We start from the raw sequence: 14,760 nt of genomic DNA, 5'->3' as shown, positions 1-14,760 counted from the left end.
TGTTGGTCACCCCGTATTCCTTCCAAAGACTCATTTGAGCCAGCTACACCTTAAGTAGAGTGTTCATTATTTTCACATATAAAGTGGCTCCTTGAGGTGAGTGTTTGTTGAAGAATTTTTAATACTCATGCTTTCCTAAGAGTGTTGCTTTTAGTTTAATTCTGTGTGATTGGTGAGCACCATTGACAGTTTGGTGTACTCTGAAAGATTCCCTACTTCAAGTAGTTAGGTTTTTTTTCATTTAAAGTGTACGCATTTGACAACTTAACAATGTGTGGATGACTTTCTGCCATAACTTTGTGGGTTTCTACGACAGCCACTTTTATCAAAGAAGCTGCAACATGGAACTTCAGTGAACTTTGAGTGAATTCGGCTGCAATACCATTAACGTTGGCAGGAATACTTCGTTATTTTATCCACCATTTGATCATTCAGTGGTATAAGGTAGCAGCCACCCATGAAGGAGCACACTTCATTAGGGTCGGTCTACATCAAAGATTAGCTATTTTGTTACATTAATTATGGATGAGATACATTACTATATGATAAATATTATTTACAGATATATTATTTTGATAAATTAGACACATTTTGATAAAAAAAACACATAAGTTTAAATATGAAACACTTGAAGTTAAATATTTTAAATTAAATATTTTAAAAATAAAAAATAAAAATATATATATATATATAAATTTAACTTTAATAAGATTAAATATAATAAAATAATTATTAAAATAAGAGATAATGAATTATTTATAATTAAGAGAATTAATTATTTTTGATCATTTTTATAAAAAAAAGAGGAGTTGTTGAGAAAGATATTTTACTACCATCACCTTGACAGAGGAGAATTCCAGTCCTATTCTTGGAAATTAAACACTATGTGGGATGAATATACGGATCCTCCAAATTGACATAGAGAGTAAAAATTTTTATTGCTCTGACTAGATGTTAGTTTATAAATTGTAATTAAATGATGATAATTCAGAATTAATGCTCAAGAAGTATCTTATATCGGTGACTTCAAGGGTGTAAAGATTGGAAAGATTTCCAATGTCTCTTGGTAATCTAGAAAGGTTACAACAACCACTCAGTTTCAAAACTTGTAGGTTCGTCAATTGACATACTGAACCCGGTAACTCGATTAAATTTAGCGATCGAATCTAAAATCGATCGCTAATTTTAATGACCGAATCTAATTTCAATCGTTAAATTTAGCGACCGAAATTAATTCGGTCGTTAAATTTAACGATCAAAATCTCATTCGATCGTTAATTTTAACGGTCGATTTTAGATTCGGTCACTAAATTTAGCGATCAGATTTTGGATTCGGTCGTTAATTAGTCAAGACCGAATTCAATTTCAATCGCTAAATCAAATTACGATAAAATTTTTTGTATTTTTTTGTCGTTAATATGATTTAACGATCGATTAGCGATCGAAAATTCGATCACTAAATGTGATTATTTTTGTAGTGAATGAGATTGCGATATTGATAAAACTGGACCGATTGGATTTCTGTCTCCAGGTTAGCTAGTGGAATTACCCAATCTGGTCTGTTGTTGAAAACAGTGATGAAAAATATATGGGAGCATATGTTGCATCATCTGTTACACAATCAAATAATTTAGTATTCTCAATTTCAAGATTTCTCAGTGCCTAAGTTGTTCTCTGAATTTATCCAATAAATAAATTAGATTATGGTATTTTCAACATCTACTGAAAATGAAATTATGACAGAATACATATATCAATCCAATTGTACATTATGAGAGAACACATACTGAAAACTCTGCACCACTACATCTACATCTACCTGATAAACACACACTGACGGCTAGTGGAGGATAGAAATTTGACAGTCAATTTGCAGGTTCATGTGGCAAGAATGCACTTTTGCCTTTATTATGAGATTTTACTAGTCAATTCTTCTCTGAACTCAATATGCTGCTTTGTATCTCAAATATTGTAGGGAGAGGTCAGATAAGCATTTCGGCTGCGTTCTTATTCCAACATCATTTAGTTCAAGGTAACGGAGGCTAGCAAGTTCTCCAAAATTGCTGGGTAAATCTTCCAGATTCCAATTACCAGACAAACTCAATTTCTGGAGTTTAGACAGCCTGCAGATGGATTCAGGCAGTTCTTGGATCTCAGTATCAGTGACTTCAAGGGTGTAAAGATTGGAAAGATTTCCAATGTCTCTTGGTAATCTAGAAAGGTTACAGCAACCACTCAGTTCCAAAACTTGTAGGTTCGTCAATTGACATACTGAATCCGGTAACTCACTTATGTCCATCTGACAAAGCACCAGTTCGCGAAGGTGAAAAAGATTGTTGATACCACTTGGTAGCTCTTTAATGTTTCTGCAGTCATTCAACTTTAACTTTTGCAAGTTGGATAGCTGACAAATTGAATCAGGAAGTCTTGTGATATTCAGACTCGAGAGTCCAATGTAACGGAGGTTAACAAGATTCCCTATACCGCCAGGTAGCTCTTCGAGATCTCCACAGTAGTCAAGGATCAAGCTCTGCAGGTTGTAAAGCTGACATATGGATTCTGGGAACCGTTCAAATTCTTTGTTGTACACTCGAATGGATTCTGGGAACCGTTCAAATTCTTTGTTGTACACTCGAAGGTAGCGCAAGTGAATGAGGCAAGCAAGATAAGAACAAACTGATTCATGGCTTGAATCGGTAAATACATGTTGCAAACACCTCAGCTTTGACACCCTTGGAATTCTTGGAACAACAGCATCAAGACATTCGTATAACAATGTTCGCAAGGCATTTGGTTTATGGAAGTGGAGGGAGTCTACTATTTCCCCCTTGCCTTTCACATACAAGTGTCGAACTTCATCTGAGATATCAGCATGGTGCTTGCTCAGTACTGCCTGGAATTCTTTTTTTGCAATTGATTGCCCTAGGCTATGGATCATGCCATGCATTTTGTACTTTGTAGTTTTGGCAACAACATCAAAGAAAGATCTCTCCTTCAACTCATTGAAGCACTCTTGACCAACATCTTCTACTCTTTTACAGCCTCTAGGCTGGATGTAATTGTGTGCCATCCAAAGCCTCACCAACTCTTCCTTCTCAAACAGATATCCCTTGGGAAACATCGAACAAAACAAGAACAAAGGCTTCAGATGGATTGGCAAGTACTTGTAGCTCAACATAAGAGCCGGCAGGATTTCATTCTCGTTCTCTAATTCCCATATCTCGCTTGTCAAGACTTCATCCCAATATTTTGCTTCTGTCTTGTTCCGGAGAAGGCATGCAAGAGCTTTGATGGCCAACGGCAAACAGTCACACTTCTGAACAATCTTCTTGCCAATTTCGCACAAATTTGCTTCGCTTGAATTCTGACCGCCAAATGCATACTGCGTGAACAAAGACCAGCACTCAGCAGCGGGCAGCTCATCAAATGGATACGGTTGACTCTGCGTGTTCTTGGTCACCTCTTTGTTCCTCGTAGTTATAACGATCCTTACCTTTTCTGCATCAACAAATGGCATGAGAAAGGACTCCCAATTGCTACTTGACACATCCCACACGTTGTCGAGGACAAGCAACACTTTTTTCTGCCACAGTTCGTTCTTCAGAGCGTGCTGCAGCGTGTTGAGCTCAGTAAGGCCACATGCTTTTACAGTAACAGCCTCGAGGACTGACTTGGTTAACTTTGTGATGTCGAAATGCCGGGGAACCCAAACCCAACCCTTTCGATCAAAGTGTTTACACACCCGATCGTTGTTGTAAGCAATCTGAGCGAGTGTGGTTTTCCCTTTGCCCGCGATACCGAAGATACAAATAGCAGAAACATTTTCCTCTCTGTTCTCAGACAGGAAGAAATTGATCAGCTCTTTTTTCTCTTTCTCTCTTCCAAGGATGCAAGATTCATTTACCATCGAACTGGTGACTGGCGGATGCCTACTCCCCTCGATTAGATGCTCTCCATCATGTCGGGTGAAAGAAAACTGAACGCTAGATTTTAGTATTTCAGTGAATTTATCAAAAATTTTCCTAATCTGACCTGCGATTTCAGCAAGCTTTTCGACGTTTCCATTGGGGGAGGAATTACTCAAGTCAACGAGTACCTCTTCATCTCGCTTCCTCTTGTGAGAAGCCTTATCCTCCGCTAGGGACCGGAGTGTGTGGTAATTGTAGTCGTCAATGACGTCCTCCGCGTCGTGGGCTAAGTCCTTGAGCTCCTTCAGTCGGAGCTGGTCGGTCTTGTACTGGATCTCCCTCCTCTCTGCGTCGTATAGCACCGCGTGAATCCGATGCAGGATCGTCTTCAGCTTTTCCAAATCTGCTTGGACAGAAGGTGGCGGATCGGAGGACAGCGGCCAGGTGAGAAATCGCTCGAACAGAGACCGGATCGAAGCGCCGAAATCAGTCGCCATGGCAGCAGCGGCCTCCATTCTTGCCCCAACTTCCAAGTCAACAAGAAGACTGCCATTGAATTCGACTGCTTCCCTTTGCTTTTAATCCGTAACGAGTTAATTCCAGTTTAACCCTTGAGACTAGAATTATCACAATAAAGCCCTAACTCATGTTATGATAATAAAAATCAACGGCCGATCGCTAAACTCCTAAACTCTAAATCTTAAACTCTAAATCCTAAACCCTAAACCCTAAACCCTAAACCCTAAATTTTAAACCCTAAACCCTAATGCATATCACTCATTCAATCTACAGTCTAGATTTAATCTTAACTTTAAAATCGAACGGTGCAGATTTCTGTCACAAATTTATAACGAGAGTCTATTGTGACAAGAAACTTTTTTTAATTAATATTATCGATCTCGCCTATATTGGAAAGTAAATTATTATTTTTGTTCACACTAATAAATGACCATGTCATGTTAATAAAATAGACACAAATTTCTCATAAAAAATTTCAATAATATGATTTTGGGATTCTTAAAAAAAATTATTATCGTTGTTGATTTAAGATGATTTAGACCTCCACGACAAAAATAATAACATATAGGGACTGAATTTTCGATCGCTAATCAGTCATTAAATTCATTTAACAAAAAAATTATTAAAAATTTCATCGTAATCATATTTAGCGATCGAAATCTCATTCGATTTCTAAATTTAGCGATCGAATAAGATTTCGATTGCTAATTTCGTCAGTATTATTAAAAAATTTTGCTATATCTATGTTGGATTTCAATGGCTAAATTAACAATCAAAATTCTATTTCGGTCGCTAATTAGCGATCGAATAGGATTTCGATCGCTAATTCAATCGTTATTATTTAATAAATTTCACCAGAACTCCTCTATTTTTATATTTTATTTACATACAATTCATATTGTATATTAAAATTCACATTCAAAATACATATTTATTATATATACAAGTCATATCAAATAAATAATATTCAAACGATACAATATCCAAATGATACATCATCCACATGATATAATATATATCTAAATGATACCAACAATATTTAAAATATACAATCAATATTCAAATGATACGATATAATCAATTTCTAAATAATAAAAATATATCATCATCTAATCTTATAGCAAATAAAACAATGAAAAAAGTTAGAGCTAGTGTCATATGTATGATACATGAAAAAAAAACTCAGTGCACACAAGGGCAGAGCCACATATATTTCTATTCAGGCTTTAGTCCGGGACCATCCAAAGTTGCATAGGATGAAAGAGAAAGGCAAGTGAAAATTTTATTTAAAAAATAATTTCTATTATAACTCAGATAATTTTTTTTGTTAAAATATTTTAGCCCGGACAAATTTCTAAGTCCGCTATTGAGTGCACATAACATTAAACATCATGTGGCTAAGGCTAGAGATATTCAACAATGATCACCATATATGGATGCATACTCCCCATGCTCTCCATCATGTCTTGTGAAAGAAAACTGAACGACGTTAGATTCTACTATTTCAATGAATTTATCATAAATCTTCCTAATCTAACGTAAGATTTCATGAAGCTTTTTGATGTTTCCATTGATACAGTTACTGAAGCATCTGCTTACTTGGGGGAGGAATTAATTACTCTGCTCAAGTCAATGAGTTCAATCGCTAAAGCATGCAACTGGACCAGTTAGGGTGATTGGACCGGTTAGCGACCTAACCAACCTGATTCGGTCACTAAATTTTGAACTATTCCCCATCATATCAATATTTAACAACCGAATGTATATTTATATCACTAAAATAGTGATCGAATTGATTATTGGTGTCTAAATTAGCGATCAAAATATATTTCGATCGTAGATTAACGATCGAATTTGGATCGGCCGCTATTTGACGATCGAGTTATAATATCAATCACAAAATTAACGACTGATATAATTTCGATTGCTAAATTTGTCATTATTTATGATTATTTTTTATAGTGCTATAAAAGATTGCATAATTTCAATTTTATTTACAATGTTTATTTATCTTAATTTGGTAATATAATTTACGATTTTATTTAATTTAATTAGGTCAGAAGCCCAACTCAGTAATGATTGAGATCATTTGTCATCTTCATTTTATACATATTGGAATAGATATTTTTTATAAAAAAAAATTGACTAATTAACTTTGAAAAAATATTATTAAAAAACCACGCTTATTTTTTTTGTACTTACCTGTTTTCATACATCAGAATTTAACAAATTCACGGTGATTGTTTTGTTTTATTTAATAAATCAAAATGGAGAAAGAAACATTATATTTTTTTAACAAATATACTTGATTAAGGAACACTGTATATATTGAATCTATTTTATAGAAAAACAAAGATCGAATTTGTACAAAATATTGAGATAGTTTTAAAAAGAGAGAGAATTTTGTGCATGAGATATAATTGACAATCAATTATATCTTACTTGTTAATTGTAATTTTTTTCTATATCAGTGTTTAAGAATTTTATTTTCATATTGTTTTAAAATTTATAGGTAGGTTTTTTTTTCTTTTTTTTTCTAAGAGCCTGTCAAAATGAGTACTCATTTTGGCATGCAAATTTATAAAGTGTTATACTTTTCAATTTGTGTGTACTCTCTCTTTTTTCTCATCGAACCTTAAAAACAAAGCTTTAATAAGTGTTCAGGGTTTAGTAAGAAAAATAGATTTTTTTTTAAAGAAAAATAGATTAAATCAAGTTATTTCTCCATTATTACACTATTTTTCTTATCAGAAAATAGTTTATATGTTAATTTTCTTTTCTTGTTATAAAAGTATATAGATTTTAATCCCAATGCAAAATTAGATAATTTTTTCTAGGTATAATAACATAGCACCAGGTCACGTCATGAGATTTTTCTTGTATGTCTATATATGACATCATTATTTATTTATTTATTTATGTAACCCCTGACAGTATATTTAATTTTATATTTTTATCCCCTATAAAATAGAAATGAAATATTACCATCATATAATAAAAACATAAAGTGCTTAAAACATACAATAGAAATACCATACAACTAAATTAATTACAATAGAAAAAATATTAAAGGGGGTAAGAAAAATAAATAATACTGACAAGTAAAAAGAGTTTTTAAAAAATGTAAATTAATTAAATAGATATATATATAAACATAAAGTGTAAAATTATGACTTTATATTTTTGTTTTGAATTTTAATCAGACTTTATCATGACTAAAATCATCCACAGATAAAAATTGAGTATTGATTTCTCACATGAAATCTTTATCATATATATATCTTATCCACTAAATTAATGGGACGTTAATTTCTTTCTTTCTTTCTTTCTTTCTGTCTTTCCACTATGAATGATGAATCGGACAACTACTTAAATTTGTTAATGGATCGATATTGAATATATGAATCGAGGCCTCAATCATTAATTTGCGCAGTCGCTATTTTGATTAGGTGACTAAGTGCTGCGCACCCATCAGTGTTCTAGCTGCTGTTATTTCGTAATCAACATTCTCTAATCATCATAAATATCAGAAACAATCAAACAAACAGTAGTGATCATGAGCCAATTATATATATAGGAGTTGTTAGTACTTTTCAATAGGTTGGCTGAGTCAGTGATCAAGTCAGCTGTATGTATTAATACGATACAGAAATGACAAAGACATTCTTCATCATGACCCAATTTAATTAGTCAATGCAAAATTCAACAAGAGATTCTGCATAGTAAAACTGATCAATATGGAGGGGCCAAAGAAAAGATCGAGCAGTTGGCATCTCTGATGATCTTCTTCCACTTTGGCAGCTCACAAGGTAGATAGATGCCTCTGCTTTAGCCTTCTTTATTATTAATTATTTTCTCCCCTTTCGACCTTTATTCTTCCCCAGCTTTCGGAAAGCACTACTCATCGACGACAAATTAAAGGGATCGAATAGTTAAAGAAGAATGAAGGAGTTCAGCTACGAGGAAATCGAAGACGCAACTAAAAGCTTTGATCCCTCGCAGTTGATTGGGAAAGGAAGCCATGGAAGTGTCTACAGAGGCACGCTCAAAGACGGGCGGAGCATTGCAGTCAAGAAGCCATGGGGAGGAATCCAATCCTTTGATAACCACACCAAACTAAACAACGAGGTCGACCTACTCGCTTCGCTTGGGAATCCAATCTCCGTCGTCGATTTCGTGGGGTTCAGTCGTCAAACTTCTACGAGCAAGCTCCTCGTCATGGAGTTGATGCCCAATGGCTCCCTTCACGACCTCCTCCACTCCTCTCCGACTCCGCCGACGTGGCCCCGCCGTGGCACCATCGCCCTCCAAATCGCCCGCGCCGTCCTCTCCCTCCACGAGGCTTGGCCGACGACAGCGGTCATCCACCGCGACGTCAAGTCGGCCAACGTGTTGCTAGACGGCAAATGGAACGCCAAGCTCTGCGACTTCGGCCTCGCGGTGAGGTATGGCAGCGGCGGCGACCCCTCGGTGACGCAGCCCGCCGGCACCATCGGCTACATGGATCCCGGTTACACGGAGTCCGGGAAATTAGGCCCCGAGAACGACGTGTACAGCTTCGGGGTGGTGCTGTTGGAGCTCATCAGCTCGAGCAAGGTGATGGACGCGGAGCGGGATCCTTCTTCGATCGTCGCGTGGGTCTTGCGGATGGTGAGAGCTGATCGGACTGCCGGAATTTACGACGATAGAGTGGCCTTGCCGGAGTACATGAGGAGGCCGGTTGGTAGGATGCTCAGAGTGGCCTTGAAATGTGTGTCGGAGAAGGCGGAGAGGAGACCGGCGATGGGGGAAGTGGTGGGGGAGCTTCTGGGGGTGGTGGAAGGGCTGACGGCGTGGCCGGTGTGGGGCTGCGTGAGGAATAAGGTGTCGGAGAAAGTGCAGGGATGTGTCCGAGCGTGGAGGAGGTGTGCAGAGAAAAGAGTGGGCACGACTACAAGGATCGTGTGTGTGCAGAGATCACCTGGTCGATGGTGGAGAGAATCAATGATTATGGATCTCCGGCAGTGGCATGACTACTGTGCAAAGTATGTGAGTTAATTAATACTGAAGATATATGTATATCTTTTTATTTACGTTAAATAGAGAAGTGTTGGAGCTAGAAAATCAAATATTGATTTTACTAAATTATTTAAAGTAATTAATATTACGATCAAAATTGTCGTGGCGAATTCAGAACTATGAATCAATAAACCAACCAGCAGAATATCTCTACTTATCATTTTCATAATTGGCTCCGATATTCGTCAACTGTCATTGTCGTATTTAAACAATATCTCCCAACTACTCTAGCAGAGACCATAGTGATCTGGACCTTCTTAATTCAAAGCTCTCGCCCACAAACTTTACTGTCGTAGTTTGTCGTTTTGAAGTAAGCGGTAACGTTCGTAAATAAATTTTATATTTAATTTGATAGAATTTTATTTATATTTTTCAATAATAAATTTGAACATTAATTAAATTAAATAAATAATATTTATATATTTAAATAAATAAATAAAATCAATAAAATTCTTATCAACATACTCAATAAATTAAAAAAATTTTAAACTCAAATAAATTTAAAATGTAAAAATTTTAAATTTAAATTTGAATTAAAAACTTAATAATATCTAAATGAAATAAGTTTATATATATCTAAAATATTAAAAGATCTCGCAAGCATTGAACTAACGTGAATTGGACCTCATCCTCACACCTTAACAGTAAATTTATGAGTGTTATGCTTGTGATCAATTGGCTCGAGTGGGAAAATAAGTTAGTAATCTAGGCAAGTTGAACATTGAGCGGTCCAAGTGGGTTAGGTAATCTAGCTAGGTAGGTCAGTTGGTTTAAATAGCTATAGGTCGAGTAAGCTAGTTGGTCTAGTCAAATTTGACAAATAAATTAAACTGGTTGAGTCATATAGTACAAAATGGGTGGGTTAGATAAGATGGGTGCCCTTTTATTTTAGTTGTTGTTGTTGAAGTACAGAAGTTGCATCTCTATTATATTCACAATCAAATAAGATGCTTTATAAATCACAGAATAATTAACTTTTTCTTTAAAAACAACATACACTCAGTAATATAAAATGGCTCTATAATATAATCCGATTTTTGTAAAAAGATTAGGACTCGAAGACAGGGTGCAATAAAGCATAGAATTCTTGGATGCCCAACGCTATGAATGTTCATTTTTATTATAATATAAAATTGGCAAAATATCATAGCTCTTATATATTTTAAAACATCTATCCTTTATGTTATTTAACAATTTAACAAAATTAAATTGAGCTATACTGAACAAGCTTGATTAAAGAGTACCAATTATATATATATAAAAAGAAGTTACAAGTGTTACATAACCGTAACAACAGAATAAAACGGGATAAAGTTACGAGGAGACTCGATCTCCACCTTCCGATACTCATCGGACGCTTCGAACGGCCCAAACAACCAGATGTTATCTGTCTCGTTTTAACAGCTGTTACCTGTACATAACGCCCCAAGGCTCGAGCGCCGTCGGAAGTACCGGTAGCAGCGGGTGGGAAACCGGCGGCGGCCTTAATGCATCGCCGGCAACCTGGTTAAGCAACAAGGATGACGTGTCGAGTGTCGGCAGCAGTGACTGCGGCTGCGCGCTGGCTCAGACGTCATTGGAGCTGGAGACGGCGAGTCCGACGACGGCTCGAGATAGATCAGTCCGGTGACAAGCTGCACCATCTCCCGGAAGTTGGCGGGGTCAGCTCTGATGTACGTGATCGGTGACAGCTTAGCCTCGCCCCCGCGCGGCTTCCGCTTGGACTTCTTGGAGACTCTGATCGCCAAGGCGGGCGCAAGGGGGTTCCGCCGGCGAAGGGCGGCGTAGGAGGAGTACTGAGTGACGGTCGGCAAGTCGGAGGAGAGGAAGTTCTGTTGGTCGCGGGCGAGGGATTCGTTAGGACCAGAGGCGAAGGCTCTGGAGATCCACGCCATTTCTTCCATGATCGATCGTCGCCTCAAGGTGAGCAGGGGACGGCATTTTAATAAGCCGCAGCCGGGGCGGCAATTCTAAGTATATTTATTTTATTAAATTTTCTCAATTTTTTTTTGGGGAAACTCAAGACGTAAAACATGCCAATCTAAATCCATCAAAGACAACATCACAGCATGCATGTAGCATGCCTATTGATGTTTTTATTAATTAAGAACCAGCGAATCTTTTATATTGACTTTCTCTAAATCCTCCTGACATTTTGGTTCTAAACAATTCTTCGCCTCGATCCACTTGATCTATATTTCAACTCTCAGTACTGACTAACTGTTGATGCATGATTAATACTAACCTACGCCATTGACTGTAGGAGATTACGCCTATGGAAACAAAGAGAACCGCAATAAAGCTTTCCAGTCGTACGTCCCGCGCAGAAAAAAGTTAAGCAACTGCAATTAGCAGTGTCATTAACGTGTCTACAGATTATATAATTAATCTCACTGACACGCAGCTCTCCTCATGCAGCAGCAATTTATGAGCAGAGCCTTTATTGGTTTGCAGGAATCGCTGCCACCTCGTGGGCAATGGGCATCGGCATCTCCATTATCAAAGTGTTTGATGACAGATAAAGCCAGTGGTTTTGTTGACTTTGAAGTGAATGTGTCTGACGACCGTCTCCATAAATAGTAGTTTCAGAGGGACTAACATGCTTCTGTGACTACGTCGCTGCATCATGGAAAGTGACTGTAGATAGTCAAACATGCTGAGTTCGTCGTCAAAGACTAAGGACACTAAAAAATAATCATAAATAGCAAATAATTATAAATAATAATAAATTTAGCGATAGAATCTAATTTGATTGTTAATTTAGCGATCGAAATTAAAGATTTAACGATCGATTATAATTCGATCGCTAAATTAATGACTAAATTATCATCGGTTGTAAAATTAATGATCGATTATAATTCCGCTAAATAGCAACTAAAGTTAAGATATCAATCGCTAAAACAACGATCAAATTTATATTCAATCGCTAATTTTAGAGTTGGACGAATTTTAACGAAATTTAGCGACTGAATCACAATTCGATTGCTAAAAATAACGATCGAACCATAATTCGATCACTATTTTAGCGATCGAACCGCATTCGATCGCTAAAAATAATCTTGATTTTTTATTTTTGGTATACTTTTGTTGACTTGTAAGTTGAAATTACTGAGTATTTTTAGTTGTTGAATTACGTCGAACTCTCATTCTTTTACAGCATTTTTCTTGAGTTTTGTTTTGCAGCAAAATTATCTAATTGATGTTATTTTTCTTCAGCTCTTCTCTATCACCGAGTCAACGAGCAGTATTTCGCATGGTGGAAGCCTCGGTTCTTCTCTATCGCTGAGTCAACGAGACTGTGACAGAGAACTACTGCAAGCACGGGATCTAATCGAAGTTGTACGTGATCCCTATGTAGCTCTAGTTTGAGAAAATAAAATAATTGTTATTTTCTGTTTGATCTTTTCATTTCAAAAATTATTTTTGTTATAATTCTAACAAGTTTGTATTCAATAAAAATTATTATTTTTTATCATTTAAATAAATTTGTGATATGTAATTTAAATGTGGATTGCAAATATAGATCATATGAGAAAGAGTTTTAATATTGATGGTATATAATTATGGGATAATAATAATTTTTTTAAAATATTAACGACAGAATTAACGATCAAAATTTTAATTCAATCGCTAAATATAACGATTAGCGAATTTTTTCGATCGCTAAAATTAGCGATCGATTTTTTAGATCAGTCTCTAAATTAACGATCGAATACAACTTCGATCTCTAAAATTAATGACCGAAATATGGGTCGTTATTTTGATCGCTAAAAATAGTGACCAAATTGAAATATGAGTCACTAATTTTAACGACCGAATTGAAATCGATCGCTAATTTTAGCGACCGATATTCTAAGTAATTATGATAAATTTTTTATGAATTTTTTATCGATCGCTAATCGATCATTAATCGGATTTAGCGATTTTAGCGATCGAAAATTCGACCGCTAATCATGATTATTTTTGTAGTGGGAAGTGGATCTGAAATATGCGTCTAGAGCTTTCTAAGTTTGATTGGGAATCATTCCCATGGTATTAGGAAGTATATTTAAATATGGAGTTAAGAGATAGAGAAAAAGGAAATTAGGTTGAACTATGGTTCACTTAATTTGCTAATGAAGAATTAAATTGTTCAAAGTTTAACTAAGAACAGCTACTTTGGAGTTTTCCTCCTTTTGAAGTGTGGAAGAGATGTGGAAAGTTTTTTCATTTTTCTTCAATTTTTTTATGCATTCAGAATCGAATGGAAATAATTTTCCTTCCTTTTTCAATTTGAATTTCTCATCTAAACCGTCAAAATTATGTCGAGCTTGCGAAGAGATCACGGCCGCGAGATGGTGGGCAAAGTAGGTCTTATGGCACCACGAGGTGCGCGGTCAGAAGCCTTGGCCAGTTGGCCGTGGTCATTTTCCACTACTATTTTTTTTAATCTACTTTATTCATCCTTTCAAATAAACAAAAAGTATTATATCAAGAGAAGGGGATCCATCATGGGGCGACCGTGTGGTGTTGTTAAGATGATGAATTTCATTTTTTTTACAGAAGAAAAGAAAAGAGAAGGGGATCCAACTATAGCGCCATCAATTTAGGAGTTTCTTTATAAGTTAGTAACACTAAACATTTTTTGGAAGCCAAATTCCAAGTAGATTGTTTTAATATTTTTTATTTAAAAATAATAGTTTGAAATGGTATATTAAGATTTTTAAAATAAATCACATTTTATAAAAGAATGATATTGGAGAGTTTTTTAGAGTATCATGTTTAATATGTATCAATAAAGTAATTTTTTTATATAGTTCTCTTGTTCGTGAATCCTTTTTTATTATTATTTTTTATCCCAAACGAGTATTTTTTTAATGGAGATGTCATATTAATTTCATACTATATTTTTTTTATACTGCATATCATTGCTCATATTAAAGTGGATCAACACCAAAAGTGATGTGGCCTCACTCTCCTTTGTTGCACTACCGCATCTTTCTATTTTCGATCTGAATCCAACATAGCATATGATCGTATTCCAATAGATCTCCTATCTCCAAGTCAAATACGGTTGGAATTATCATCAATATTAAAAATATATAAAGAAAAATAATGAATTTATGATTGGTATGAAATGTTTTAGATAGAATTTTTAAAAACTCAAGGAGGTACCCAAGTGATTGGCTGCCACGTCCTTCCAGGAAGGTTCCAGATGGAAATGTTTTTTCGGGATGTTCCCGAGTATATTTCTATAATTTATCTTCAATCTCTGTCCGGTCAATATATGTCCGAG

General features: G+C 35.7%; 1 protein-coding gene and 2 pseudogenes across 1 annotated transcript; 1 reads left to right on the top strand and 2 right to left on the bottom strand.

Annotated features, from left to right (window-relative positions):
- Positions 1-1,749: 1,749 nt before the first annotated feature.
- On the bottom strand, positions 1,750-4,413 carry LOC141812002 (putative disease resistance RPP13-like protein 1). Its single transcript, XM_074700094.1, has one exon. It carries the CDS (start codon positions 4,403-4,405, stop codon positions 1,943-1,945), a length of 2,463 nt encoding a protein of 820 aa, XP_074556195.1. The 5' UTR covers positions 4,406-4,413; the 3' UTR covers positions 1,750-1,942.
- A 3,929-nt stretch (positions 4,414-8,342) lies between these two features.
- Positions 8,343-9,439, top strand: LOC141847512 (serine/threonine-protein kinase-like protein At5g23170; annotated as a pseudogene).
- A 1,323-nt stretch (positions 9,440-10,762) lies between these two features.
- Positions 10,763-11,389, bottom strand: LOC141837665 (uncharacterized; annotated as a pseudogene).
- Between the last annotated feature and the right edge of the window lie 3,371 nt (positions 11,390-14,760).

Source organism: Curcuma longa, chromosome 1 (assembly GCF_044706935.1).
Source record: "Curcuma longa cultivar G26 ecotype Majalengka, Jawa Barat chromosome 1, ITB_CL_G26_1.1, whole genome shotgun sequence".
Taxonomy (NCBI): Eukaryota; Viridiplantae; Streptophyta; class Magnoliopsida; order Zingiberales; family Zingiberaceae; genus Curcuma; species Curcuma longa.
The sequence above is the reverse complement of the archived record's forward strand: the minus strand, read 5'-3'. Positions and strand labels throughout refer to the sequence as shown.